Source organism: Eubalaena glacialis, chromosome 2, assembly GCF_028564815.1.
Source record: "Eubalaena glacialis isolate mEubGla1 chromosome 2, mEubGla1.1.hap2.+ XY, whole genome shotgun sequence".
In the NCBI taxonomy this organism is placed as follows: domain Eukaryota; kingdom Metazoa; phylum Chordata; class Mammalia; order Artiodactyla; family Balaenidae; genus Eubalaena; species Eubalaena glacialis.
Genome location: NC_083717.1, coordinates 164,441,966 through 164,469,509, shown reverse-complemented (window position 1 = coordinate 164,469,509; position 27,544 = coordinate 164,441,966). Strand labels below are relative to the sequence as shown.

Below are 27,544 nucleotides of genomic sequence, written 5' to 3'. Positions count from 1 at the left end.
GACATTTGGTATGCTACTTTCTGGATGCCTCTGCTCATATAAAATGCCATTATGTCCTCCAGAGCACTGAATAGGCATCAGTGTTTCTTGAGTGAATAAACTGTATATCCCCAGAAATAAATAATACAAAGCTAGCTTCTAAGGCCAACCAAACATGTGGATGTGGATATGCCATGTCTGCTTTGCTCACTGCAGTATCTCTGGAGTCTACTAGCACGGTACTTGGTATAGGGTAGATAACACTGCTATAAGGAATAGTTAACAGTACTTAAGTATGGCCTCTGAGGTAAGCGCCTTTGTCTTTCTCTGGGGATTCAAGAGGGAAGAATGGCGGAGTGGGTAATCAAATGGTAGTTTATTATACAACTTGCTTTTTTTCCCATTTAGTAATAGTCTTGGAAATTGTTCCACATCACAACAGAGACCTTTTTTTTTAATGGCTACATCAAAATCTTATCATCATGATCGTATTATGTGTATCATACTATGTACCGAGCCCCATTCTCAGAGCTTGATAAGTACTTCCTAAATTCTTACAATCATCCTTGGAGATATGTACTATTACTCCCCAATTTATAGATGAGGAAACTAAGGTACAGATGGTTTAAGTAATTTGTCCAGTTAAGTGGTGGAGCCAGGAACTGAACTTCCTGATATGTTTGTATTTACTGAGAAGAAAGTTAAACGATATGTGAAGAGTTTGAGAATGAAAGAGAGAGAAATACATAAGAAAACAAAGTAAAGGAGAAAACGAAATGTATGTAGGAATAGCATTTGCACAGTGATAGTAAGGTAAACATACCGGGTGTATGAGGGAGACAAGGAAGGCTGCGTCTAGTAGAAATGTGGGGGGAGAGGTGAAAGAAAGTTAAGCCTACAATTCCATGACGTGCAGTCCATGGATAATGCCTAAACCTTGACAAAATACAAGAAGTGTAAGTTAGTTGCTTAGAGATACGGAAGCAAATACCAAAAGAATCAGCTCAAAGAATTGAAAGTGGTAACTGTGAGGAAGAAATAACGGGGTAGGGGATTGCTGTTCCTGGCACTAAGTCTTGTAGAAATATTTGACTCTTTAAAAGATAACTATGTGCAACTCTGGTAAAAATGAAAACTGAAAAAAAGATGTGCAGTACAACCACTTTGGAAAACTGGCAATTCCGTTTTAGTTATCTACCCAAGAAACATGAAAACATATATCCACAAAAAAAGACTTGCACAAGAACATTCATAGCAGCTTTATTCATAATAGCCCTAAATTAGAAACAACCCAGATGTTCATCTCTAAGACAGTAGATAAACTGTGACATACTCATACAATGGAAATAAGGAGGATTTAAAACTAAATGGGATACTTCTCTGCAACAAAACGGAACAAACTACTGATACACATAATGTAGATGAATCTCAAAAACATTATATGAACAAAACACATCAGTTACAAAAGAGTAAATATGGCATGATTCCATTTATATGAAGTTCAAGAACCGCAAACCTATAATAAAATAAAAGCGGCTGGGGCAAAGCGACTGGGAAGGAACAAGAGGGAACTTTCTGATGGTGATGAAACTATTTTGTATCTTGCTAGGGGTATATATTACACAGGCATATGCATTTGTCACAACTTATCACATTGTGTACTTAAGATACGTGGAACTCACTGTGTATAAATTTTGCCTCAGAACAAGTATCTGGAAAAAAAACAAAAGATGCTTGCATTTATTTAACAAATGTTTGACACTACTTTTTATTGCTCTCAGACAAAAGAAACCCCTTAAATTGGTCTCAAAATGACTTATTTTATTTAGATTAATAATTTAGAATAATATGCAATACAATGATTAAAATATGGATTTGTTCTACACACTGTATTGGGTCTGAACGTTTTCACTTCATTATATAATGGCCCAAATTCTGGCAATCTCTTAAAAATATGTAAGCATCTAGAAAGTATATACATAAAAAACAGGAGGTACTAAAGTTGTCTTAGAGGAAAAATGTTAACTTTTAATGAGCTTTAAAGTTCAAGGAAAAACAAAACGTAAACACAAAAAAAGCAGAAATCAGAAATAACAGATGTAAAAGTCTACATTAGTGAATAGATAAAAAAATTAAACCATTCCTAAAGGCATGCAATAATGTTCCCCAATGAGCCTAACTGTCCAGAAGTAACTTCTATTGTCAATTTCTTGTGTATTCTTCCATAAATGCTCTATGTATATACAAGCCATCAGGTGTGCTTTTTTAAAAAAAGGCACAAAGGAAACATCTATTTTTTGGCATATTGCCTTCCTTTATATTAAAACACACACACACACACACACACACACACACACACACAGGAATATTATTCAACCTTAAAAAAAGGAAATTTTGTCACCTGCAACAACATGGATGAAACTGGAGGGCATTATGCTAAATAAAATAAGCCAGACAGAGAATGACAAATACTGCATGTTGTCACTTATATGTGGGGGGAAAAAATGTCAAACTCATAAAAACAGAGAATAGAAAAGTGGTTGTCAGGGACTGGGAGGTGGGGGAAACAGGGAAAGGTTGGTAAAAGGGTACAAACTTTCAGTTATAAGATAAAGTTTAGGTACGGCATGGTCAAATGGGTAAAGAGGGTCAAAAGGCACAAACTTCCAGTTTTGTTTAATATTTATTCATTTGGCTGCGTCAGGTCTTAGTTGCAGCACGCGGGATCTTTTTTAAGTTGTGGCATGTGAACTCTTAGTTGCGGCATGTGGGATCTAGTTCACTGACCCCAGGGATCGAACCTGGGCTCCCTGCATTGGGAACGCGGAGTCTTACCCACTGGACCACCAGGGAAGTCCCAAACTTCCAGTTTTAAGATAAATAAGTTCTGGGGATGTAATGTACAGCACAGTGACTACAGTTAATAATAATGTATGCATATTTGAAAGTTGCTAAGAGAACAGATCTTAAAAGTTCTCACCACAAGAAAAAATATTTGTAACTATGTATGGTGACAGCTGTTAACTGGATTTATTGTGGTGCTCGTTTTGCAATATATACAAATATTGAATCATTACCTGAAACTAATATAATGTATATGTCAATTATACCTCAATAAAAATTAAAATAATAAACTTAAAAAATTTTTTTAAAAGATGAATAAGTTCTGAGGAGCTAATATGTAACACAGTGACTATAGTTGATAACACTGAATTGTAGAACTGAAATTTGCTAAGAGAGTAGAATTTAAATGTGCTCTCACCAAAAAAAAAAAAAAAAAAACAAAGGTAAACATGTGAGGTGATAAATGTGTTAACTAACTTGTCAGGAGGAATCCTTTCACAATGTATACGTATATCAAATCATACTGTACACTTTAAATATCTTACATTTTTGTCAATTACATTTCAATACAGCTTGATAAAAAAGAAACAAATTGTATGTCTTGGAAATCATTCCACATTTGCACATTAAAAAAATCTATTTTGGGACTTCCCTGGTGGTCCAGTGGCTAAGACTCTGACTAGTCTAGGACTGAACTAGGGGTTCACATGCTGCAATTAAAAGATCCTGCATGCCACAATGAAGACCCTACATGCGGCAATGAAGATCCCGTGTGCCACAACTAAGACCCGGTGCAGCCAAATAAATAAATAAATAAATAAATTTAAAATCTGTTTTTATTCTTTTTCGTGGCTGTATAGTATTCCAGTGTAAGGCTATACCATAATTGATTTAAAGTCACAAACAACAAATACTAGGTCGTTTACAGTTTTTGCTGTTACAAACACTGCTATGATGAAATCTCTGCACATAGTCTTTGCTCATTTATATAAGTACATCTGCACATTTATTCTATTACAATGGGGAATACCTAAAATAAAATAGTCTAATGTAAATGCCATGGCCAAGAAAGAAGGAACAAAAACATATCTCCCTGCCTGTCTTAGGACACAAGGTTCTAGTTGGCAGTTTTACAATTGCTGCTCTTCTCCTATATAATTATAGTTAAATAGGCCTTTAGAAAATTAGAAAACTTACTGCATTGTTAACTTCTATGACTGCAACTTCCAAATGATGATGCACTTTCCAAAACATGTTCTCCAAACATAGATCTAAAACCTTTATACCAGGATGGTTTACAGGTAGTGTAGCTCGGAGAAGCTTGGATTTGGATCTGATTACCTCCAGTTCCTTCCTGGGCTTAATGTCATGAAGTATCTCCCTCTCTGATCAATTTTCCATCTCCCCTTTTAAATGCAATCAAGGCTCAGATCTTTTTTAAAAAACAAAACCCAGAAAACAATCCTCATCATGTGCACAGGTTTCCCGACTATATTCTAGAGAGAGTAGAATACGTTTCCTTAATATCTATTCAAACCTAAACTTCTATTAATCTAGCTTCCTCAGCCAAAACACCAAAAAAGCTGTTTTGTTAAAGTCACCAATATCCTATTAACTGTCAAATTCAATAAATTTTTTTTCACACTGTATTTGCTTCTGAAGTTTCCTTTGTTGGATTCTGTTCCATCTACTGCTTAAATATTGGCATTTCCCAGGGTTCTATCTGCATCCTGCCAACCCAGGCTAGCAGTCTTTTTCTTATACTTTAATTTGTTGATGAATTCTAAATCTTTTCATCATTACTGCAAATAACTACCCACTATGTATCTCTGGATACCCCATTAATGCCAACAAATAAAAGTGTCTAAATGTAAACAATCACTTCCCCAGTAAACTCAAAGATTTCCAATCATGTGCATTAATATCACTATCTAACCAGTTGTTCAAGCCAGCCCCTACCCAGAAGTCATCCTGGATCCTACTCTGGCTCTTTTCATCCACAGAGTTCCCAAATATATTCACTGAATCCAATTTTCATTAAGTCCCTTATAATTAAGACAGCAGCACAAGAGTCCCCCTACTTCTGATACTTCCTGCTTATATTTCAGTCTCCTTCACACTGGGGACCAAGTAATCTTTCTAAAATGCAACATTGATCATTTCCTTGCCTTACCTCGAATATTTGGTGGTCTTCCATCTCCACCCAATACGTTCAGGATAAAAGATATTTCATAATCCAGCCGTTGCTTACCTTTCCAGCCTTACTGTAGGCCATCTTTCCTCATGTACCCAAATTTCCAGCAATTCCAAATTATTTGCTGTTTCCTGTACATAACACACTTTCTTTACAACTCCATGGCTCTTCATCCCTTGTTTCAACTAGCTATTTCCTACTGTTCTTCAAATTTTGGTTAAAAAACCACCCCCTAGGAAAATCATATTTAATCCCTTTAGGCTGAATAGGGTAATATCTTAATTTGTATACCTGTAACACTCTGTTTTCACAGCCTTCATCACCCTCTATTAAGAGCATCAATTGACTTGTTAATCACAGTTAACATATAGGCAACTTAAAAGCAGAACTAGGCACACAGTAAGCACAGTAAATGCTACTGAATAAATGAAGCAAGGAAGGCTACTATGAGTCACTTTTCATAGCCCTTTCAACCCTATCGTTCTCTGATTATCTTGTATTAATCATAAAAAAATAAAATACCAGGAGCTGAGAGTTGTTTATGAGAAATCTAAAATTTTTACAGTTATAATTTGGTGACAATTGTTTTAAAATGGAACTAATAAGGCTTGTCCAGATTCTTCTAAACCAATAATGACATTAAATTTCAGTGTGTTAATTTTTACTAGACTGTATTTTAAATTGCAGTCCTTGAACAACTTCTCCTAAGTTTTAAAAAATCTTGATGTGAAAAGTAGTTACACATATTCTTAAGTAGAAACCTAAAATTAATTTCATATTCTGTTATTACTATGCCCACCTCTATCCCAGACCAGCCTAGTTTTTACTAATCTGTTTCTAATATTAACCTATGAATACTGCATGGAAAAGGATTTTCCTTTAGTAATGATTAACTATGAAATTGCTTTCAAATTCAAACTAAATGAGAATAAGAATAATGCTCAACATAGGAAGACCATGAAAACTAATGCTGAAGAGATACCAGGAAAAAAATCATTAGTTAATTTAAAACAATCTTCATATAGAAAAGTAGCCTTAAAGACACAACATACTACATGTATTGCTCACCTTTAAGGCGCCGTAACACAATCCATATAGTAAGGCTACTGCCACAATGCTACAGATGAAACTGTAAAGTGCTGCAAGCAGGCTTGTAGTGGCTAGACAGGAAAGGGAAAATGAAATCAACATTTATAAACATTTATGGAGAAAACATACCTTAAAAGGTCACTGAAAAGTATTTAAAATGGTATGCTATTAACTATAATTAAATATCTACTTGTTTGATTTATAAAAATTCAGTTTCTTCATCCTGTTCTTTCAAAAAATTTTGAGGACTTGCCTGGTGGCACAGTGGTTAAGAATCCGCCTGCCAATGCAGCAGGCACGGGTTCGAGCCTTGGTTCGGGAAGATCCCACATGCCGCGGAGCAACTAAGCCCGTGTGCCACAACGACTGAGCCTGCGCTCTAGAGCCCGCGAGCCACAACTACTGAAGCCCATGTGCCTAGAGCCCATGCTCCGCAACAAGAGAAGCCACCGCAATGAGAAGCCCGCGCACCACAACGAAAAGTAGCCCCCGCTCACCGCAACTAGAGAAAGCCCGCGCGCAGCAACGAAGACCCAGCGCAGCCAAAAATAAAATAAATAAATTTATAAAAAAAAAAAAATTGAAACAACAAAGGTTTACTATCAACAATTTCTGATACAAGGTAAAATATATTCCCCTTGGAAGTAATAAACATTTATCTACAGCAGAAAAAAATTGTACCTATATTATGCTTCAAGAATGTATCTTATTATTTATAAAAGTATGGGAAAATGAAGCTTGCAGAGCCTGAAAAGAAGCTAGAAATGTATTATGTAGACTGCCTATGTAAACAGAACTTGTGTTACCCACAGAAATAAATGTATATTCCCATGTGTTAATCAATTCTTGCAAAAGAGTATCAATCTAACTGCTAACAATAACAACAAAAAATAGACCTAATGGGATTATTAATAATAAGGAATAGAGGATGGTTAAGATAACAGACTTTAATAGTAATTTTATATGGTGACCATAAAAGAACTCTACAAGAAAAATTTTTCTTTAGGCGATATTAAAAACCTAACACCTTGCACAAGTTTGTAAATTATGACGAAGCCCACTATTATAAATTACCTACACTAAACCTTCTGCATAGCATTTAGATTAATATAGCACCTATAATAGTCCCCTAAATACTGAAATTGTTTTCTACCCATTAAGCTATGCTGAAGCCCAGCCCAGTCTTAATTCACACTCCTTCAAATTTTCAAAACAATAAAAATGCTCTAGATACATAGTGACATAGAAAAAGCTTAGCTTCTATTTAAAATTTAAACCATAATATCAACATTTTATCAGTAGAGATAATTTCAATGCATATACTTGGAAGATGTGGACTGCAAACGTGAAGTATGAATAGAAATAAACTATAAAGTTCAGTAATTTCTTTCCCTTTCATATTTTTTTCTATAGTTGTACACTCATCTTTCAATAAGATGTTAGATGGTTAAACTAAATAAGGGTATATTTTAACCATGGTGGCTGCCACAAGTGTTATTTTCAAGTTCTGCAAAACATTATTCCAGGGTAATTTTGGTATAGTCTTACTTATTTTGAAAATAAAATGTACATATAACAGCGGAATACATTTCTAAGTATACCAATTCATATCCACATATCCTACTCTAAAAACAGAGATATTTCTAAAAATCTTATTTAGTAAAATGCTTTTACTAAAAGCATTCTGGTTTTGGTGTTCCCATTCTAAAGATAAAACAAAGCTCTGAAACCAAATATATAGAATATCAAATGCATACACTAGTTCAAAATCTAAATATAATGCCATGTATCAGAGCTCAATCTATTTGATCTTTTATAAATATTTCATAAGTCTATTCAGGTTCCATGTAAACTCACTATAACTTTTACTTTAAGATGACAGTATTTTAACACTTACAAATCAACTCCATTATTCCTGGATCTTTCCCTAAAGTAGCAGCCTTGACTATTTTTTCCTATCTACAGATTAATTCCTGTTCAGTCTTTAATTATTAAATAAGTGCCTTTTTCTTTCTAATTACAATTCTAAAATAAAAACTGGAAAAGCAATTTAATGTTCAGTTTATTACTTAATGATCTGTAAAAGTAATACCGTAAACTGTAATTTTTATAAAGAAGTACTCACCATTACCACCAAAGATATGGATATCCAATTGTTCACAAAGGTACATTACAAATGTATTCACCTGAGGCAGGAGACCAATGAAAAATACTATTGGGAAACAGAGTGTAAACACTATAGAAGGAAAGAAAAGCAAGTTAAAAACAGTATATCACATCCATCCTTTTGTTCACCTAAGATAGTAAAATAAATGATAAAAAGAAACCCGAAATTAATATAAATTACTAAGCTACTTTCTTAAAGTTGCTTAAAACTACAAACCAAATTTCTTAAAATATACCATTTTAAATTATTTCTCTCTAGATAACTGCCTGAATATTAAATAATCTTTCCAACTATAAACAACAGCTTTTAAAATTAATTCAACTGTTTTCACATAATAGGGACCTGAGAGCCAAAGGAAATCTTTCATTCCATCTGCTTCAACAACAGAAGAATTACTATAATATTTGTTCATCATTAGATTTTTTTCATTCCTAACAGCCCTATAGTTTTGTTCCTCACTGAGAGGATGGCAATAAACAGCAAAATAAACCCAGTAAAAGTATTTTTATCTATATAATTGATCTATTTATCAGTGAATGGTTTGTATACAAATAAATTAACATTAAGATCTAAGATACTTTAAAGATGACTCACCTATAACTAAATCCCTGGCTGATATAAGCACCAGCGGATTGGTGAAAGTTATTCCGTATAATTTGAACTTGGTTGTAGTAAGGTTTCTGCTACCATAATCCAAGAGCCAAATAAGACCACAACACAAACAGAAATAAACTGGTCTACTGTAGGCAATGATACGATTATGACCCTGAAAATGATATTAAAAAAGAAGTCAGTTTATTTAATTTGAAGTGTCACAACTAGCTACTGAGATCTTTGATGGCTTATATTCTAAGGATTCAAAATGCATCCATATGGAGGTCAGGTTTCTGACTGTGGCAGAAGGGAGTTACAAATAAGGATAGGAGGAAGAACAGAATAAACCCCACGATACTTGATTGAAATTAAGTATCAGTATGAACTCAGCATTTTTAATATGCATATAAATAGATAGGTATAAGAATAAATGTGTGTATATACGTGTATGAGTGTATGTAAGTGTATACATGTATTTTTCTAGCTTTATCCACTGAGAGGACCTAGAAGCAATGACATTCTAGTAATAAAGATTACTAGCATCCAGATCTTAGTTTATAAATAACATTATCCACTAAAAAGAACTAAGGATCCACAGAAAAAAGGCTGGTTTCAGGCTAGGGTCGGGAAAGTATAAGATGAGCTTGGAACAAATAATTGTGCCCAAAAGGAAGAAAGTACTTTTAAAATGATGAAGGTATGTCAAAAGGACACAGAAGGCAGCTTGATGGGCTCCCAATGGCCAAATCAGGGACAATTTGAGCATCAAAATAATGATAGTAACATTACTGTCCATTTAATAAAATAAGAATCCATGAATCCACACCAATACAAAAAAAAAGGAAAGTTCTTACAGTAAAAAGTCAACTAATAAATGTAGAAGGTATGATGGAGCTAAAAAAATCACTATTTGGCAACCATCAAATGATAACTGATTCAGGCAAGAAACATCAATAGATACTAAAAACAACTGGGCGGAGGTTTGCAGGGCAACAGGACATATACACAATCTCAAAGTATCTCCTATGATATACTTATTAACTACAAGAGAAAAATGGTAAAATTACAGTAGAGTATTGGTTCTCAAGGGAGTGGGAGGGGATTCTGCCCCCCAGGGAACATATGGCAATGTCTGAAGACATTGTGGTTGTCACAATTGGGGTGAGGGTGCTATTGGCATCTAATGGGTAGAAGTCAGAGATAATGCTAAACAGCCTACAATGCACAGGACAGATCCTCCCCACCCCCAACTTTCAACAAAGAATTATCCAGCCCAAAATGTTAACACTGCAGTGTTTCAAAAACACTGCATACACTACCCTTAGCCAAAAAATCAAAGTTAACATCACCAGTAAAAGCATAAACTGACATTATGTGCTTCTGGATATGATGAGTTACGAAGAACACAGCATTTTTGTAATATTCCTACCAAAAAAGCACAGCCCGTATCTAATAAAGAAGAAATATCAGACAAACTCAAATTGAAGACCATCTGTCTACAAAATTACTGGCCTGTACCCATCAAAAATGTCAATACTGTGTGAGACAAATACTGAGGAACTGCTCTAGATTAAAGGAGGCTAAAAAGAACAAATGCACTATCAGGGACTTTCTATTGCCAGTGAGAAAATAATAACATAAATCTTAGTTCAGTCTCACATATGACCAAAAAAAGGTTTTGAGGAATGTTAAGGAAACACAAGTTACAGGTGTATTAGAGTGACTTACATGTCTGGGAGAAGAAGAATCTGGTTGAACACTCTAAAAAAGAAACAGACAGATTATACTACTAAAGACCTGGTAATTTTACATTAACTTCCAAAATGCCTGAAATAATTTCAAGTAAATATCCCATAGCTAAGAAATGACCTACATTAATTCTGTTGAAACATCAACAGAAGACAAAACATCAGCTCCAGATACTGATGTCACTGATATTAAAACATCTCAAATCCTTCCTAACTCTTATACTTACTATGGTTAATTAATAATTTGCATCTAGCTTAATGTTTCTGAAGTGGCATATAGCAGATAGATCCATCCTACTACTTGGCTCATTACAACACTTAAGTACAGTTAAGGTAGAATGCTTTCTCACGGCAACATCACTCCATTCAGGAAATGCACAAAATATGGGTTAGCTTAAAAGAAGGATTCCAGTTCTGCCCACAAATTCCAAACTTACTAAACAATTCAATGGTAGTTGTGTTAAATATATTCTTTGCATTTTCACATCAAACTCATCAAATTAGTTAAGGTGTATCCTTCTAAGAGACTTTAACAACGTTCCATAAAAATGTTCAAAATGTATAGTGCAGCTACCTCCCAAATCATGACTTTTCTCCAAAGTTGCTGTTCATTTTCAATAGCATACCAAGCAATTTCACTAGGATGGTCTATCACCATCCTACAATTCTACATTGGACTAAGCTCACTAAGTTTGGCATGTGGCCCTTGGCTGGATATGAGACCAGACAATCTTTAAACTCTTTCAATTCAAACATCTATCCTCCTAAAGCTCTGTTCCTGCCTTTCTTATTTCTGTTTATGCTATTACTATTCTTCTAGTCAACTAGATTTTAAAAATCTGAAATATTTTTAAAAATCTGAGTCATCCTTTGCCTTTTCCATATCTAACCATATTAAGCAGTGGACAAAATTAACAGAATAAGGGACATTGGATCCAGGGAATGAATTTAAATGGTTTAAGGCAATAAAGGGATGGATTAAGGGGAATTGAAATGAAAAGCAAGAAGAAAGGCGAGAAACTGTAACGCAGAATCACCAAATTTAATCAGAGGGACGTAGTCACTGTCATTAGGGGTAAAGAAGAAGGAGCAGAGGCTCTAAGATCTGGGTTGGTATACAACTATCAAAAGCAAAGGAACTGGGGCAGAGTCAAGATGGCTTACTAGGAGGAAGCGGAATTCTCGTCTCCTCACAACTAGGGCACCTACCAGGCATCCGTGGGGGAGGGCACCTAAGGGGACAGAAGGAACCCCAAGCGACTGGGTAGAACGTGGCGCGTGGGGGGAGTGAAGGGGGAGAAGAAGTGGAGGCGGGATGGGACTGGCGCCCCTGAGGGGCAGCTGGGGGAGGGGAAGGGATCCCAGGCCCAAAGGGGGAAACTGGGGAACCACTGGGAGGGCAGAGGATCAAAAGGGAGCATGGCCAGCTTTCCCCTGCCCACGTGGACCCCCAGAAACCTGTTGAGATCCCGGGCCTGATCCTCTGCCCACCTAGGCCCCCTCCAGCCATGCGGGTCCTGAGGGAGTGGGAGGGAGGGAAGGGGGAGCAAAAGTAAAGCCCAGACCTCTGGGACCGGCACCCCTGAGGGGGGGCTGGGGGAGGAAAGGAGTTCCTACACCCAGCAGGACCCACCCACAGTTAGGGGTCCAGCAGCAACGGGGGAGACCCTGGGAGAGAGGGGGAGGGGCGCGAAGGAACAGAAGGGAACGGGGCCAGTGCTACCCTATCCACTTAGGCACTGGGAAGCCTGTTGGGCTCCAGGACCTAATCCTCTGCCCTCAGAGCCTCCCTCCTGCCACGCAGAGCCCAAGCCCCACCCTTACACCCCCACCCAGGGCCCCACCTCTGCCCTTGGAGACCACCTCTGAGACCCCCTCCAACTGTGCTGGGCCTAAAACCCACCCACACACCCTCACTCAGGGCCCTACCTCCAAACTCCAGAACTCCACTCTCCAGAGGCCCTCCTTTCCACATGCTGCCTCCCCCCTTCTGCCAGGTCCTAAGCAGAGGCCCCGCCCCATACTTGAACGTCACCCTGCCTAGGCCCCGCCCCATGCTCAAACATCACCCCCCCACCCGCCTAGGTCCCACCCCACCCTAAACCCCGCCCCTGCCTAAGTTCCACCCCCCACCTAAACTTCACCCCCATAGCCAAGGCTTTTTATTTTCTTTTCTTTTTTCTTCTTTTAGATTGGGGTTCTGTTTTACCTTGTTGATTCACTGTTGTTGATTTTTTTATTTTTCTTAATAAATCTTTTATTTTCCTAATTTTATTTTATTCTTTATCCTTTGTTAGTGATCTCTCCTTTTTGCTTGTGCCCCCCCCCCTTTTTTTCTGCTGTGGTTTTATTTTACCCTGTTGCAGTTGTTTCAATTATACTTTTATTTTTCCTAATATATTTTTTAACTTTCTAATTTTATTTTGTTTTTTATTCTTTGATATTGTACTGCTCCTTTTTTTTCTTTCTTTCTTCCTGTTTAATTTTTCTTTTTTTTTACCACGCCACGAAGTTTGCAGGATCTTGGCTCCCAGGCCAGACGTTGGGCCCAAGCTCTTGTGGTGGAAGCTCTGAGTCCAAACCACACTAACAGAGAACCTCAGACCCCAGGGAATATCAATCGGAGTGAGGCCTCCCAGAGGTCCTCATCTCAGCACCAAGATGCAGCTCTATCCAACTGCTTGCAAACTCCAGGGCTGGACATCTCAGGCCAAACAACCAGTAAGACAGGAATACAGCACCACCCAACAACAACAAAAAAAGACAAAAAGATATGTTACAGATGAAGGAGCAATGTAAAAATCTACAAGACCAAATAAATGAAGACAAAATAGGTAACGTACGTGAAAAAGAATTCAGAGTAATGATAGTAAAGATGATCCAAAATCTCGGAAACAGAATGGAGAAAAGACAAGAAACATTTAACAAGGATCTAGAAGAACTAAAGAGCAAACAAACAGTGATGAACAACACAATTACTGAAATTAAAAGTACTCTAGAAGGAATCAATAACGGAACAACTGAGGCAGAAGAAAGCATAAGTGACCTGGAAGATAAAATGGTGGAAATAACTGCCAGGGAGCAGAATAAAGAAAAAAGAAGGAAAAGAATTGAGGACAGTCTCAGAGACCTCTGGGGAAACATTAAACGCACCAACATTCGAATTATAGGGGTCCCAGAAGAAGAAGAGAAAAAGAAAGGGTCTGAGAAAATATGTGAAGAGATTACACTCGAAAACTTCCCTAACATGGGAAAGGAAATAGTCAATCAAGTCCAGGAAACAAGGAGAGTACCATACAGGATAAACCCAAAGAGAAACATGCTGAGACACATATTAATCAAACTATCAAAAATTAAATACAAAGAAGTAATATTAGAAGCAGCAAGGGAAAAACAACAAATAACATACAAGGGAATCCCCATAAGGTCAACAGCTGATTTTTCAGCAGAAACTCTGCAAGCCAGAAGGAACTGGCAGGACATATTTAAAGTGATGAAAGGGAAAAACCTACAACCAAGATTACTCTACCCAGGAAGGATCTCATTCAGATTCGATTGAGAAATTAAAACCTTTACAGATAAGCAAAAGTTAAGAGAATTCAGCACCACCAAACCAGCTTTACAACAAATGCTAAAGGAACTTCTCTAGGCAGGAAACACAAGAGAAGGAAAAGACCAACAAAAACAAACCCAAAACAATTAAGAAAATGGTAATAGGAACATACATATCGGTAATTACCTTAAATGTAAATGGGTTAAATGCTCCAAACAAAGATATAGACTGGCTGAATGGATACAAAAACAAGACCCGTATATATGCTGTCTACAAGAGACTCACTTCAGACCTAGGGACATATACAGACTGAAAGTGAGGGGATGGAAAAAGATATTCCTTGCAAATGGAAATCAAAACAAAGCTGGAGCAGCAATTCCCATATCAGACAAAATAGACTTTAAAATAAGGACTATTACAAGAGACAAAGAAGGACACTAGATAATGATCAAGGGATCAATCAAAGAAGAAAATATAACAAGTGCAAATATTTATGCACCCAACATAGGAGCACTGCAATACATAAGGCAAATGCTAACAGCTGTAAAAGGAAAAATCGACAGTAACACAATAATTGGAGGAGACTTTAACACCCCACTTTCACCAATGGCCAGATCGTCCAAAATGAAAATTAATAATGAAACACAGGCTTTAAATGACACATTAAACAAGATGAACTTAATTGATATTGATAGGACATTCCATCCAAAAACAACAGAATACACTTTCTTCTCAAGTGCTCATGGAACATTCTCCAGGATAGACCATATCTTGGATCACAAAGCAAGCCTTGGTAAATTTAAGAAAATTGAAATTATATCAAGTATCTTTTCCGACCACAATGCTATGAGACTAGTTACCAATTACAGGAAAAAAAACTGTAAAAAACACAAACACATGGAGGCTAATCAATACGCTACTAAATAACCAAGAGATCACTGAAGAAATCAAAGAGGAAATCAAAAAATACCTAGAAACAGCTGACAACGAAAACATGACGACCCAAAACCTATGGGATGCAGCAAAAGCAGTTCTAAGAGGGAAGTTTATAGCAATACAATCCTACCTCAAGAAACAAGAAACATCTCAAATAAACAACCTAACCTTACACCTGAAGCAATTAGAGAAAGAAGAACAAAAAACTCCAAATTTAGCAGAAGGAAAGAAATCATAAAGATGAGATCAGAAATAAATGAAAAAGAAATGAAGGAAACAATAGCAAAGATCAATAAAACTAAAAGCTGGTTCTTTGAAAAGATAAACAAAATTGATAAACCATTAGCCAGACTCATCAAGAAAAAAAGGGAGAAGCCTCAAATCAACAGAATTTGAAATGAAAAAGAAGTAACAACTGACACTGCAGAAATACAAAGGATCATGAGAGATTACTACAAACAACTATATGCCAATAAAATGGACAACCTGGAAGAAATGGACAAATTCTTAGAAAAGCACAACCTCCCGAGACTGAACCAGGAAGAAACAGAAAATATAAGCAGACCAATCAAAAGCACTGAAATTGAAACTGTGATTAAAAATCTTCCAACAAACAAAAGCCCAGGACCAGATGGCTTCACAGGTGAATTCTATCAAACATTTAGAAAAGAGCTAACACCTATCCTTCTCAAACTCTTCCAAAATATAGCAGAGGGAGGAACACTCCCAAACTCATTCTATGAGGCCACCATCACCCTGATACCAAAACCAGACAAAGATGTCACAAAAAAAGAAAACTACAGGCCAATATCTCTGATGAACACAGATAACAAACATCCTCAGCAAAATACTAGCAAACAGAATCCAACAGCACATTAAAAGGACCATACACCATGATCAAGTGGGGTTTTTCCAGGAATGCAAGGATTCTTCAGTATACGCAAATCAATCAATGTGATACACCATATTAACAAATTGAAGGAGAAAAACCATATGATCACCTCAATAGATGCAGAAAAAGCTATTGACAAAATTCAACACCCATTTATGATAAAAACTCTCCAGAAAGTAGGCCTAGAGGGAACCTATCTCAATATAATAAAAGGCCATATATGACAAAACCACAGCTGACAACGTTCTCAATGGTGAAAAACTGAAACCATCTCCTCTAAGATCAGGAACAAGACAAGGTTGCCCATTCTCACCACTATTATTCAACATAGTTTTGGAAGTCTTAGCCACAGCAATCAGAGAAGGAAAAGAAATAAAAGGAATACAAATCGGAAAAGAAGAAGTAAAACTGTCACTGTTTGCAGATGACATACTACACAAAGAAAATCCTAAAGATGGTACCAGAAAACTACTAGAGCTAATCAATGAATTTGGTAGAGTAGCAGGATACAAAAGTAATGCACAGAAATCTCTTGCATTCCTATACACTAATGATGAAAAATATGAAAGAGAAATTAAGGAAACACTCCCATTTACCACTGCAATAAAAAGAATAAAATACCTAGGAAAAACCTACCTAAGGAGGTAAAAGACCTGTACTCAGAAAACTATAAGACACTGATGAAAGAAAGGAAAGACGATTCAAACAGATGGAGAGACATACTATGTTCTTGGATTGGAAGAATCAACATTGTGAAAATGACTATACTACCCAAAGCAATCTACAGATTCAATGTAATCCCTATCAAACTACCAATGTCATTTTCACAGGACTAGAACAAAAAATTTCACAATTTGTATGGAAACACAAAAGACTCCGAATAGCCAAAACAATCTTGAGAAAGAAAAATGGAGCTGGAGGAATCAGGCTCCCAGACTTCAGACTATACTACAAAGGTACAGTAATGGTACCTTGGATGTACCAAGACAGTATGGTACTGCCACAAAAACAGAAATATAGATCAGTGGAACAGGATAGAAAGCCCAGGGATAAACCCATGTACATATGGTCACCTTATCTTTGATAAAGGAGGCAAGAGTATACAATGGAGAAAAGACAGCCTCTTCAGTAAGTGGTGCTGAGAAAACTGGACAGCTACATGTAAAAGAATGAAATTAGAACACTTCCTAACACCATACACAAAAATAAACTCACAATGGATTAAAGACCTAAATGTAAGGCCAGACACTATAAAACTCTTAGAGGAAAACATAGGCAGAACACCCTATGACATAAATCACAGCAAGATCCCTTTTGACCCACCTCCTAGAGAAATGGAAGTAAAAACAAAAATAAACAAATGGGACCTAATGAAACTTAAAAGCTTTTTGCACAGCAAAGGAAACCATAAACAAGACGAAAAGACAACCTTCAGAATGGGAGAAAATATTTGCAAATGAAGCAACTGACAAAGGATTAATCTCCAAAATATACAAGCAGCTCATGCAGCTCAATATCAAAAAAACAAACAATCCAATCCAAAAATGGGCAGAAGACCTAAAGAGACATTTCTCCAAAGAAGATATACAGATTGCCAACAAACACATGAAAAGATGCTCAACATCACTAATCATTAGAGAAATGCAAATCAAAACTACAATGAGGGGGGCTTCCCTGGTGGCGCAGTGGTTGAGAATCTGCCTGCCAATGCAGGGGACACGGGTTCGAGTCCTGGTCTGGGAAGATCCCACATGCCGCGGAGCAACTGGGCCCGTGAGCCACAATTACTGAGCCTGCGCGTCTGGAGCCTGTGCTCCACAACGAGAGGCCGCGATAGTGAGAGGCCCGCGCACCGCGATGAAGAGTGGCCCCCGCTTGCCACAACTAGAGAAAGCCCTCGCACAGAAACGAAGACCCAACACAGCCAAAAATAAATAAATTAATTAATTAATTTTAAAAAAAAATCTACAACAATAAATGCTGGAGAAGGTGTGGAAAAAAGGGAACCCTCCTGCACTGTTGGTGGGAATGTAAATTGATACAGCCACTATGGAGAACAGTATGGAGGTTCTTTAAAAAACTAAAAATAGAACTTACCATATGACCCAGCAATCCTACTACTGGGCATATAGCCTGAGCAAACCATAATTCAAAAAGAGTCATGTACCACAATGTTCACTGCAGCACTATTTACAATAGCCAGGACATGGAAGCAACCTAGGTGTCCATCGACAGATGAATGGATAAAGAAGATGTCGTACATATATACAATGGAATATTACTCAGCCATAAAATGAAACGAAATTGAGTTATTTGTAGTGAGGTGGATGAACCTAGAGTCTGTCATACAGAGAGTGAAGTAAGTCAGAAAGAGAAAAACAAATACCATATGCTAACACATATACATGGAATCTAAAAAAAAAAAAAAAAAAAATGTTCTGAAGAACCTAGGGGCAGGACAGGAATAAAGACGCAGATGTAGAAAATGGACTTGAGGACACGGGGAGGGGAAGGGTAAGCTGGGACGAAGTGAGAGAGTGGCACGGACATATATACACTACCAAATGTAAAATAGATAGCTAGTGGGAAGCAGCTGCATGGCACAGGGAGGTCAGTTCGGTGCTTTGCGACCACCTAGAGGGGTGGCATAAGGAGGGTGGGAGGGCGACACAAGAGGGAGGGTATATGCGCATGCGTATAGCTGATTCACTTTGTTATACAGCAGAAACTAACACAACACTGTAAAGGAATTATACTCCAATAAAGGTGTTAAAAAAAAGAAAAAGCAAAGGAACTGGGAAAGGAAAATATCAGAAGATGATGATGTGCCATTTTCAGAATTTGCCCAGCTGCCTGTTAGATATATAGGACTAAAGCTTACGAGAAAGGTGAAGACTGTGAGACATAAATCTGGACATAATTCATATACAGGGGCAACAAAGTAATAAAAGAGGATGACTTCACTGGCAAGGAATTACAAACTGAAAAGAGGGCCAAATAAAACCCTAGAGAGTTCTTGTAAATTAAGAGGTAGTCAAAAGAACAAAGAGGCATCGACAAAGGAAAATAAAGTTACCTGAAAAGTAGCATAATCATGAGGGTAGTATAAAGTCACAGATCGACAATGAGGAAAACATAAAAATGGAAGAAAGTATTCACAGGTATTTAAATGATGCAGCACTCACAGAGAATGAAGACTAAGAACATAGATTTGGCAATTAGAGATTATTAGCCCACAAAGACTGTAATTTCAATACTGTAATGAGGAAAAAAGTATGGATGGGTCTTGAAGAAATGGAGCAGTTGACAAAGGTGGCTTACTCCAGATGTCTATATATGGAGAGAGAAAAAAGAAAGGATAGCTGATGGTATAAACAGAACTAAACAAGTAGTTTTCAGGATGGGAGAGGGTTCTGCATGTTAGTATGTATCAGGCAAATAACCAGTACTGGCTAAGAAAGGAAAGAAAATAGTCCACGTTACCAGTGCACACTGATGTGGCACGGAAAGTGAAAAATTTGGTATTTGATTCTCCCATTTATGGAAAGCTTAAAATTGATAACATTTGGTATTTTAGAACCACTATTTAAACAAAAGCAAAGGGACACCGATCTTCTGCTCTCTGTGTCCACAAAGAATGTATATGCTAGTTTCGACATTATTCTATCTACCAATGATGGATCTTAATAAATTTCACCTACATAATAGAAGACTTAAAGTATGAGAGTAGGACAGTTAACGTTGGTAAATTAAAAGAAAATGAATTGCAAGAACTCGAATTCTTGGGAATTCCCTAGCGGTCCAGTGGTTAGGACCTGGCACTTTCGTTGCCAGGGTCCGGGTTATAACCCTGGCTGGGGAACTAAGATCCCGCAAGCCATGTGGCATGGCCAAAGAAAAAAGAGAGAAAAAAAAAAAGAACTCGAATTCTTATTTTTTTATTTTGTATTTTAATACAAAAAAAGTTTTTAGGAAGCTTCATTCACATGTCATTACTTTTTAAAGTTTATATGTCCCTTTTGTTCCTTTCCCAATCTTAACGTAAACGTCCAAGGAAAATAAATCTAAAAATTATATTCTTAGATAATTCATTGAATTATCATTCAATGAATGATACAAAACTTTCTGCTTTTTAACATAACTATGATGCCAAAGTCTGAATAGAAGGGAGATGCTGGTACCTTAAGTAGTGAATATTGACAGCTGGCTATCACCAGGCAGAACTGGAAGACCCAGATATCTCTGAAGAAGCCTTGTATGAGAAGAATAGATCCCAAAAAAGCCACAAGAATAGCCAAGATGACAGCTAACACATTTTCCAGGATCTCACGATTTCTGTAGACAGAAAAATTTATGAGTAAGTATATCATCAATACAAGAAATTAATCAGAGTGCAAAAAGGGAAGACATCAATATGAAGTTCATACTATGCTTGTTAAGATTTTTTTTTAGTACTGGGTTTGAACAAGGTTTTGGATCATAATGAAAAAGTATGTTCAGTTTAGATGGAAAACTGGCACACATTCTTATGTGCAAATAAAGCATGCTACAGTGGATTGTGAAGTTCTTATTATAATGCATAATACAGTTTCAATTTCTATGTTATAACTTTACTTTTCTTATCATCTGCTTCTCTGTCAAGTTTGTTGCCAAATAACTAAACAACCTGAATGGCAAATAAAGGAAATATACAAAGAAACATGTTCGAAAAACAAAATCTCAAAAGAGTCTCTAGAAAATTAAATTGAAAACATTTATATGACAAAGTCTGTAACCATATTTTGATACCAAGTGGTTTCATTTCCCATGTCTAAATCATCTGAAATAATCAGAAATCTTACTAAAATTACTTAAACACAGGCTCTTACATATGTTGAGAATGAAGGCAGTGATAGACCATCAATGCTGCCTCTATCAAAGTTACTGAGACAATTCTATATTTTACTAAACTGACACTGTAAAAGAAGCAGTACGATGTTCAACATACTACATACAGCAATGAAGATAATTTTTTAAAAAATTTATTTTATTTTATTTTTTGGCCGCACTGCACAGCATATGGGATCTTAGCTCTCCGACCAGAGATCAAACCTGCACCCCCTGCATTGGAAGAGTGGAGTCTTAACCACTGGACTGCCAAGGAAGTCCCTGAAGATGATTTTTTTAAATCATGCCAAAAAATAAGAATCTATCTTACTTCTTGGGGAAATTTTATTCACAAAATGTTAAGTATGTGCTAAAACTCTTGATTTTAAAGAATATTTACTGACACAGGAACATGCTCAGTACATTTGCTATACAAAGAAAGCAGGACACAAAACTGTATACGAAGATACAAGTTCTATTACTTAAGAAACATACATACACAGGTTTAAAAAGACAATATATCAATTTGGTACTACTAATAATGGTTCTCTCTGGGTGGAAGGATTTTGGCTGGCCTCTGTCTTAAAATCTTTCTACATATTTAATAAAGAATTGCTTTCATAATCATAAAAAGATTTTTATTTCTTTATATTACATCAATGCCCAATTTATAATCATCAATTGACCTAAAAAATAAAATTCACAAACATCTCTGTACTATTTCACTTGATAGTTCTCCCAGATTAAAACAAGTTCAATAGTAATTTCAAATCAATAAACGAAACACTGGTATTTTCATCTGTACTTATATGGCAGTTGTGGAATCCCAGACTTGCCGAATCCAATGATCCCTGTCGGCCCTGGTACACTATATTCTGTCCATGTCGCTTGTCACTGAACACGTGCTCTCCCTTCGGCTTTTGTTAGTTTTTAATTTTGATGAATCCAATTTATCAATTTGTTTTTTCATTGATCTGTTTTTCATGTCACATCTGTGCAATTTTGCCTAACCCAAGGTCACAAATCTTTTCTCCTACGTTTTGCTTTTTTCTGAATTTTATGTTTTAGATTTCACATTTAGGCCTATGATCCACTCTGAGTTAATTTTTGCAATATGATGCAAGGTGATAATACAAATTCTTTATTTTTCTTTTTCTTTTCTTTTTTTTTTTTTTTTGCATATGGAAATCCAATGTTTCTAGCACCACTTGTTGAAAAGCTTATCCTTTCTCCACTTCACGGATTTCAGATATTATTTTGGCACTATCTAGGCCTGGAATTTTCTTTATGGGAAGGTGTTTAACTACAATGCCCATTTATTTAATAGATATAGGAACATTAAGATATTGTATTTCTTTCAGAACTTTGATAATTTTTATCTCTCAAGAAATTTGTCCACTGTCAAATTTATTTACATACAACTGCTCATAATATTTTATTATCCATTTATTACCTGTAGAATCTGTAGTGATATGCTAGCTCACATTCCTGATATTGGTAATCCGTAATTTTTTGTTTTTGTCCTGATCAGCTTGGCTAAAGCATATTACTTTAATTGAGCTTTTTGGTTTCCTTGATTTTTCTCTACTGTCTTCTGTGTCCTCACTGATTTCTGCTTTGTTCTTTATGATTTTCTTTCTTCTGCTTTCTTAGGGTTAATGTGATCTTCTTTTTCTAGTTTCCTAAGGGGGAAGGTGAAGTCATTGAATTGACTTTTCTTCTTATTCAGTGCTATAAATTCTTCTAAGTACTGTGTTAGTTGCATCACAAAAATTCTGATTGTGTTTCATTTTTTATTTAGTTCAGAATATTTTCTAATCTCCCGCTTGATTTGTCCTTTGATCTATGAGTTATTTAGGTGTATTTAGCTTTCAAATATTTAGGGATTTTCCAAGGTTCTTTTGTTACTGATTTATAATTAACTCCGTGGTAAGGGAACACACTATATAGAACTCAAATCCTTCTAAATTTGATCCTTATATTATGGCCCAGAATATGGTCTATCTCGGTAAATGTTCTGTGTGCATATAAAAGAATGTGTATTCTGTGGTTATGAGTGGAGTGTTCCATAAATGTCACTCAACTTAGGTTGGCTGACAGTTATATCTTTGTTGATTTTCTACATACTTGTTCTATCAATTATGGAGAAAGGTGTGTTGAATTCAACTATAATTGTGAATTTATCCATTTCTCCTATTTCTATCAGCTTTTCCTTCAAAGCACTGTTTGAGATATAGAAACATTTAGGATGGTTAAATCCTATGCATTAATTGACCACTTATCATTATAAAATGACCTCCTTTTACCTTGGTAATATTCTTTGCTTTGAAATCTACTTTGTCTGACATTAATTCAGCCACTCTAGCTTTACTGTGATTAGTGTTAGCATGGTGTATCTTTTCTGTTTTTATATTTAAAGTGCATTTCTTGTAGGCAGCAAAGAATTGATTGAGTCTTGCTTTTTTTCTCCAATTTGACAATTTCTGACTTTTCCAACTATCATCCTGTCATTTATCTTCTGTCAATCTGTTTTTGATCTCTTTCCTTTTCTGCCTTATTTTACATTAAGAGAGCAATTTTTATGAATCTATTTTATCTCCTTTATTTTTTTAACTTACTAGTTATAACTCTTTCTTTTGTTACTTTAGTATACATTTTATGACAGTCTACTTCAAGTGACGTAGTATAAGTATACATACAGTATAAGCAACTTATATTTAATTCACATACAGTATAAGAAACTTATAGTACTATACTCTTATATGCCCCTTCCTGGCGTTTATGCTATTATTGTCATGAATTTTACTTTTACTTATCTTATAAATCACACAATACATCATTATTATTTTTGTTTAAACATCCAATTATGTCTCAAAGAGATTTAATTAGTAAGAAAAAATTTTATATATTTATTCATGTAGTTACTTACCATTTACAGTGATCTTTTATTTCTTTGGGTAGGTCCATATTTCCAGTTGGTATTATTATCCTTCTGCCTGAAAGACATCCTGTAATATATTTTGTAGTGTGGGTCTGCTTGAAAAAAATTCTTTCAGTTTTTCCTAGTCCAAAAATGTCTTAATTTCATCTTGGTTTTTGCAGTTTTGTTGGGTATAGAATTCCAGGTTGAGTTTTTTTCTCCTTTCAATACTTCAAAAATGCTGCTCCATCATCTCCTCATTTGTATTTTTTCCAACAATAAATCTGATGTCTTCCTTATTCTTGTTCCTCTGTACAAACTACATCTTTTTTTCTCTTGCAGTTTTTAAGATTTTATCACTGGTTTTGAGCAATTATGTGCCTTGGTATAGTTTTTTTCACGTTTCTTGTACTTGAGGTTCATGGAGATTCTTCAATGTGTACATTTGTAGTTTTCATCAAATTTAGAAAGTTTTCCACCATTACTTCCTCAAAATTTTTTCTCTCTTCCTGTCTCCCTTGGCTTACTTTCATTGTGTATATTCTTTTCATTGGGGGATGAGCGTAGGAGAATGATTCTTTTTTCTTTGTTTCATTTTCAATAGTTTCTACTGCCATGCTGTCAACTTCACTTATACTTTCTTCTGTAATGTCTAATCTACCATTAATCTCATCCATTGTATTTTTCATCTCAGACATTTTAGTTTTCATCTCTAAGTGTGACTTGGGTCTTTTTTTTTCATATCTTCCATATCTCTACTTAATTTTTATTAACATGCAAAGTACATTTATAACTGTTTAATGTCTTTGACTGCTAATTCTAATATCAGTGACAGTTACAGGTTGGTTTCATTACTTCCCTCATTATAAACCACATTTTGTCATTTCTTTGTATGCTTGGTAATCTCCGATTGGATGCCAGATATTGTGAATCTTAACTTTTTATGTGGTGAGAATTTCTGGATTTCTATAAATCTTGTTGAGATTTGTTATGCTACTTGGAAACAGTTTGATCCTTTCAGGTCTTGCTTTTATGACTTGCTAGGTGGGTCTGCTGCAGTGCTCATGCTAGGGCTAATTACTCCCCACTTCTAAGGCAAGACTTTCCTGAGTACCCTACACAATGCATCATAAAGTATGAATTATTATGGTGGGTGGGGATGGGCACTATCCCCAGCCCTGTGTGCCAGGCACTGTTCCTCTGTTTCTTTCACATCATTCTTACCCTGGCTTCCTCATATACATTCTCTTACCAATATTCTGCTGAACAGTTGAGGAGACCCACTAAAAATCTCTGAGGTTCTCTCTCTGAGCAGCAATCCTCTCTCTGATGTTCTATCCTACAGACTTGAGCTGCTCTAGTCTCCCTGGACTCTGAGCTCCAACTCCTCAACTCAGGAAGTCTGCTGGACTCTACTTCAGTACCACAGCCTGGGGACTCTCTTAAGGCAGTAAGGTGGGCTCACATAATTTGCTTCCCATCTCTCAGGAATCACGGTCCTTTTCTGTCTTATTTCCAATGTCTTGAAAACCACTGTTTTATGCATTTTATCTGTTTTTCATTGTTTCAGGTAGAAGAGTAAACCCAGTCTTTGTTACTCCATGTCAACTAGAAGCAGCAGTTGGTCACCAAGTTCACAATTGACTAATACTGTTTACTATCATACCTTTTATAGTTAGAGTCATATTACATATAACCTTATGGTCATTAACACCTCAAATTCTCTGGCTTTTAAGTACAGCTGCATGATTCTTAATGATAAAAACAATTTTTTAAATAAACATATTAAAATTGCCACAAAAAAAGCTTTTAATGGATTCAGGAGAGTCAATGTTTGGGAGCCTTACTAACTTAAATTTTATCTCAAGAGAACCAAAATGGAAAACACCTTCCAACATGGAAACCAAGTCAAATACTCAATGGGTAATTTAATAATTTCAATTTAAAAATAAAATCTGCACATATCTTTAATATCACACTATATTCTCACCTATCAAACAGGGCCAAAAGTGTGAGTCTGTCAAAGTTAATGCCGATCCACAGCTGGGGCAGGATCCAAAAGCGATAATAGTGTTTAACTTTTTGGGCAGCTTCTTCTGTTGGACCATAAGTAGCTGCCAAATCAGGGCTTAGGTCAATGTCTTGTTGCTCCAACAAATCTGTATCGATGGTCAATAGTCTGTTCAATCGAATCTGTGGAAGAGAGAGCTAAAAGAAAATCAGCATTGAAAGGCTTAAAATATCTTTAATCAAGTCATGCTTCAAGGGCTACGCAGTCAGCTTGCAAATTATCTAAACCTCCTTAATTCTCTACACTAGTCCACTCTTGTGGATATTTTATGATTGTTAGAAACTACAGAAGGTGACAAAAGGAAGTGAACTACAACAAAGGCCTTTTGGAAAGATTTTACTAGGAAGTATTTGAAATTTTAGTATTTTATGATTGTATAGCTAGTGAATCCATTAAAATCACCAACAGGGAATCATTAGCGGCTTCCCTTCTCCCTACCCCTTCTCTTCTCTCATTAAGCTATGAACCTCACTACTGTGTCAAATCTAAGCTCCTCTGCATTGGATTCAATGCCTTCAAATCTCAATTCTTCATACAGTCTCTTATCACTGTTACTGCTGTTTTCAAATCCCTCCCACACTCCTTTACTTTTGTTTTGGCAGGCTGCTCATCTGAGGCTATACAGGATATTACCACATTACATTTCTTTCGGGTTCAACTCATCCGTTCACCAGTTTCCCCTTCCTCTGAAAGAATCCAAAGTTTACTGCATTTAGCATAGCACTAGCCAGCATTTTGCTGTCTCAAGGCTCTCATACCATTTAACAGTGGAAAATACTACTATGCCATTTTATATAAAGGACCTGAACAAACATAGATCTTGGTATCCGCACAGGGTCCTGGAACCAATCCCCTGCGGATACCAAGGGATCACTGTAATCATTTCCCCATTTCTGCTTTCCTGTGGAGTTTCCAGGAATACACTGCAGCAAAAGAGCAGGGACAGTCTTTACTTTTCCTACACAGGGGTGGGGTATAGTCAAGAAAATATGTTTCTTATATATAACAGCCATTTCTGTCTCTAAGCATTGACAAATATCTCCCCAAACACTTTTTTTCCCTTATCCTCTATGCCAGGGTTTCTCAATCTTGGCACTACAGGTACTTTCAAGCCAGATAATTCTTTGGGTGGGGGCTATGCTTTCCACTGTAGAATGTTTTACAGCATCCCTGGCTTCCACCCACTACATACCTACAGCAACCCCCTGGTTGTAACAAGCAAAAATATTTCCAGACATTGCCAAATGTTGAAAACTATTGTTCTGTGCCAATTCACATCTATGGTTTTAAAACCCTGCTCACAACTCATCATCTTCAGGAAGCCGCTAATAATTAATCTCTTTGGCACTAAATTTATCTACACGTACCTCGTATCTCTTAAATACTGCTTATAAGGATTTCAACTGTTTTATCTTTTCTAACCTCAATATATATATTTTGATATACATCACACAAAGGCAGTGTTATCTTTTTAAAATATACCCACTGCATCTCATACGGCATTTTTTTATACAGTGATAACATCACTAAGCACACACACTGGTATACGAATAACTAATAGTTAACCAACAGTTAGTAGATAAGTACCAAATCAGTTAGCTATGTACCAAAATCATAACGTTCAAAGTGAAGTTTTAAAACGGCACAATTAAAAATGGCACAACCAGATTATGACACTGGTGAGTAAACAG

The 27,544-nt window shown here is 36.2% G+C and overlaps 1 protein-coding gene across 3 annotated transcripts in view; it reads right to left on the bottom strand.

Moving 5' to 3' along the window:
* The window catches only part of PCNX1 (pecanex 1), a 164,961-nt gene that overhangs the window by 49,291 nt on the left and 88,126 nt on the right, over positions 1-27,544 (bottom strand). For 2 of the 3 annotated variants that reach the window (XM_061180985.1, XM_061180983.1), the window contains 6 exons: positions 25,773-25,990; positions 20,178-20,331; positions 10,596-10,628; positions 8,868-9,039; positions 8,232-8,342; positions 6,086-6,177 (listed from right to left, as the gene is read on the bottom strand). In XM_061180985.1, the coding sequence (XP_061036968.1) occupies positions 6,086-6,177; positions 8,232-8,342; positions 8,868-9,039; positions 10,596-10,628; positions 20,178-20,331; positions 25,773-25,990 (780 nt within the window). The remainder of the gene's footprint in view (positions 1-6,085; positions 6,178-8,231; positions 8,343-8,867; positions 9,040-10,595; positions 10,629-20,177; positions 20,332-25,772; positions 25,991-27,544) is intronic. The other variant, XM_061180984.1, reaches the window with a different exon arrangement.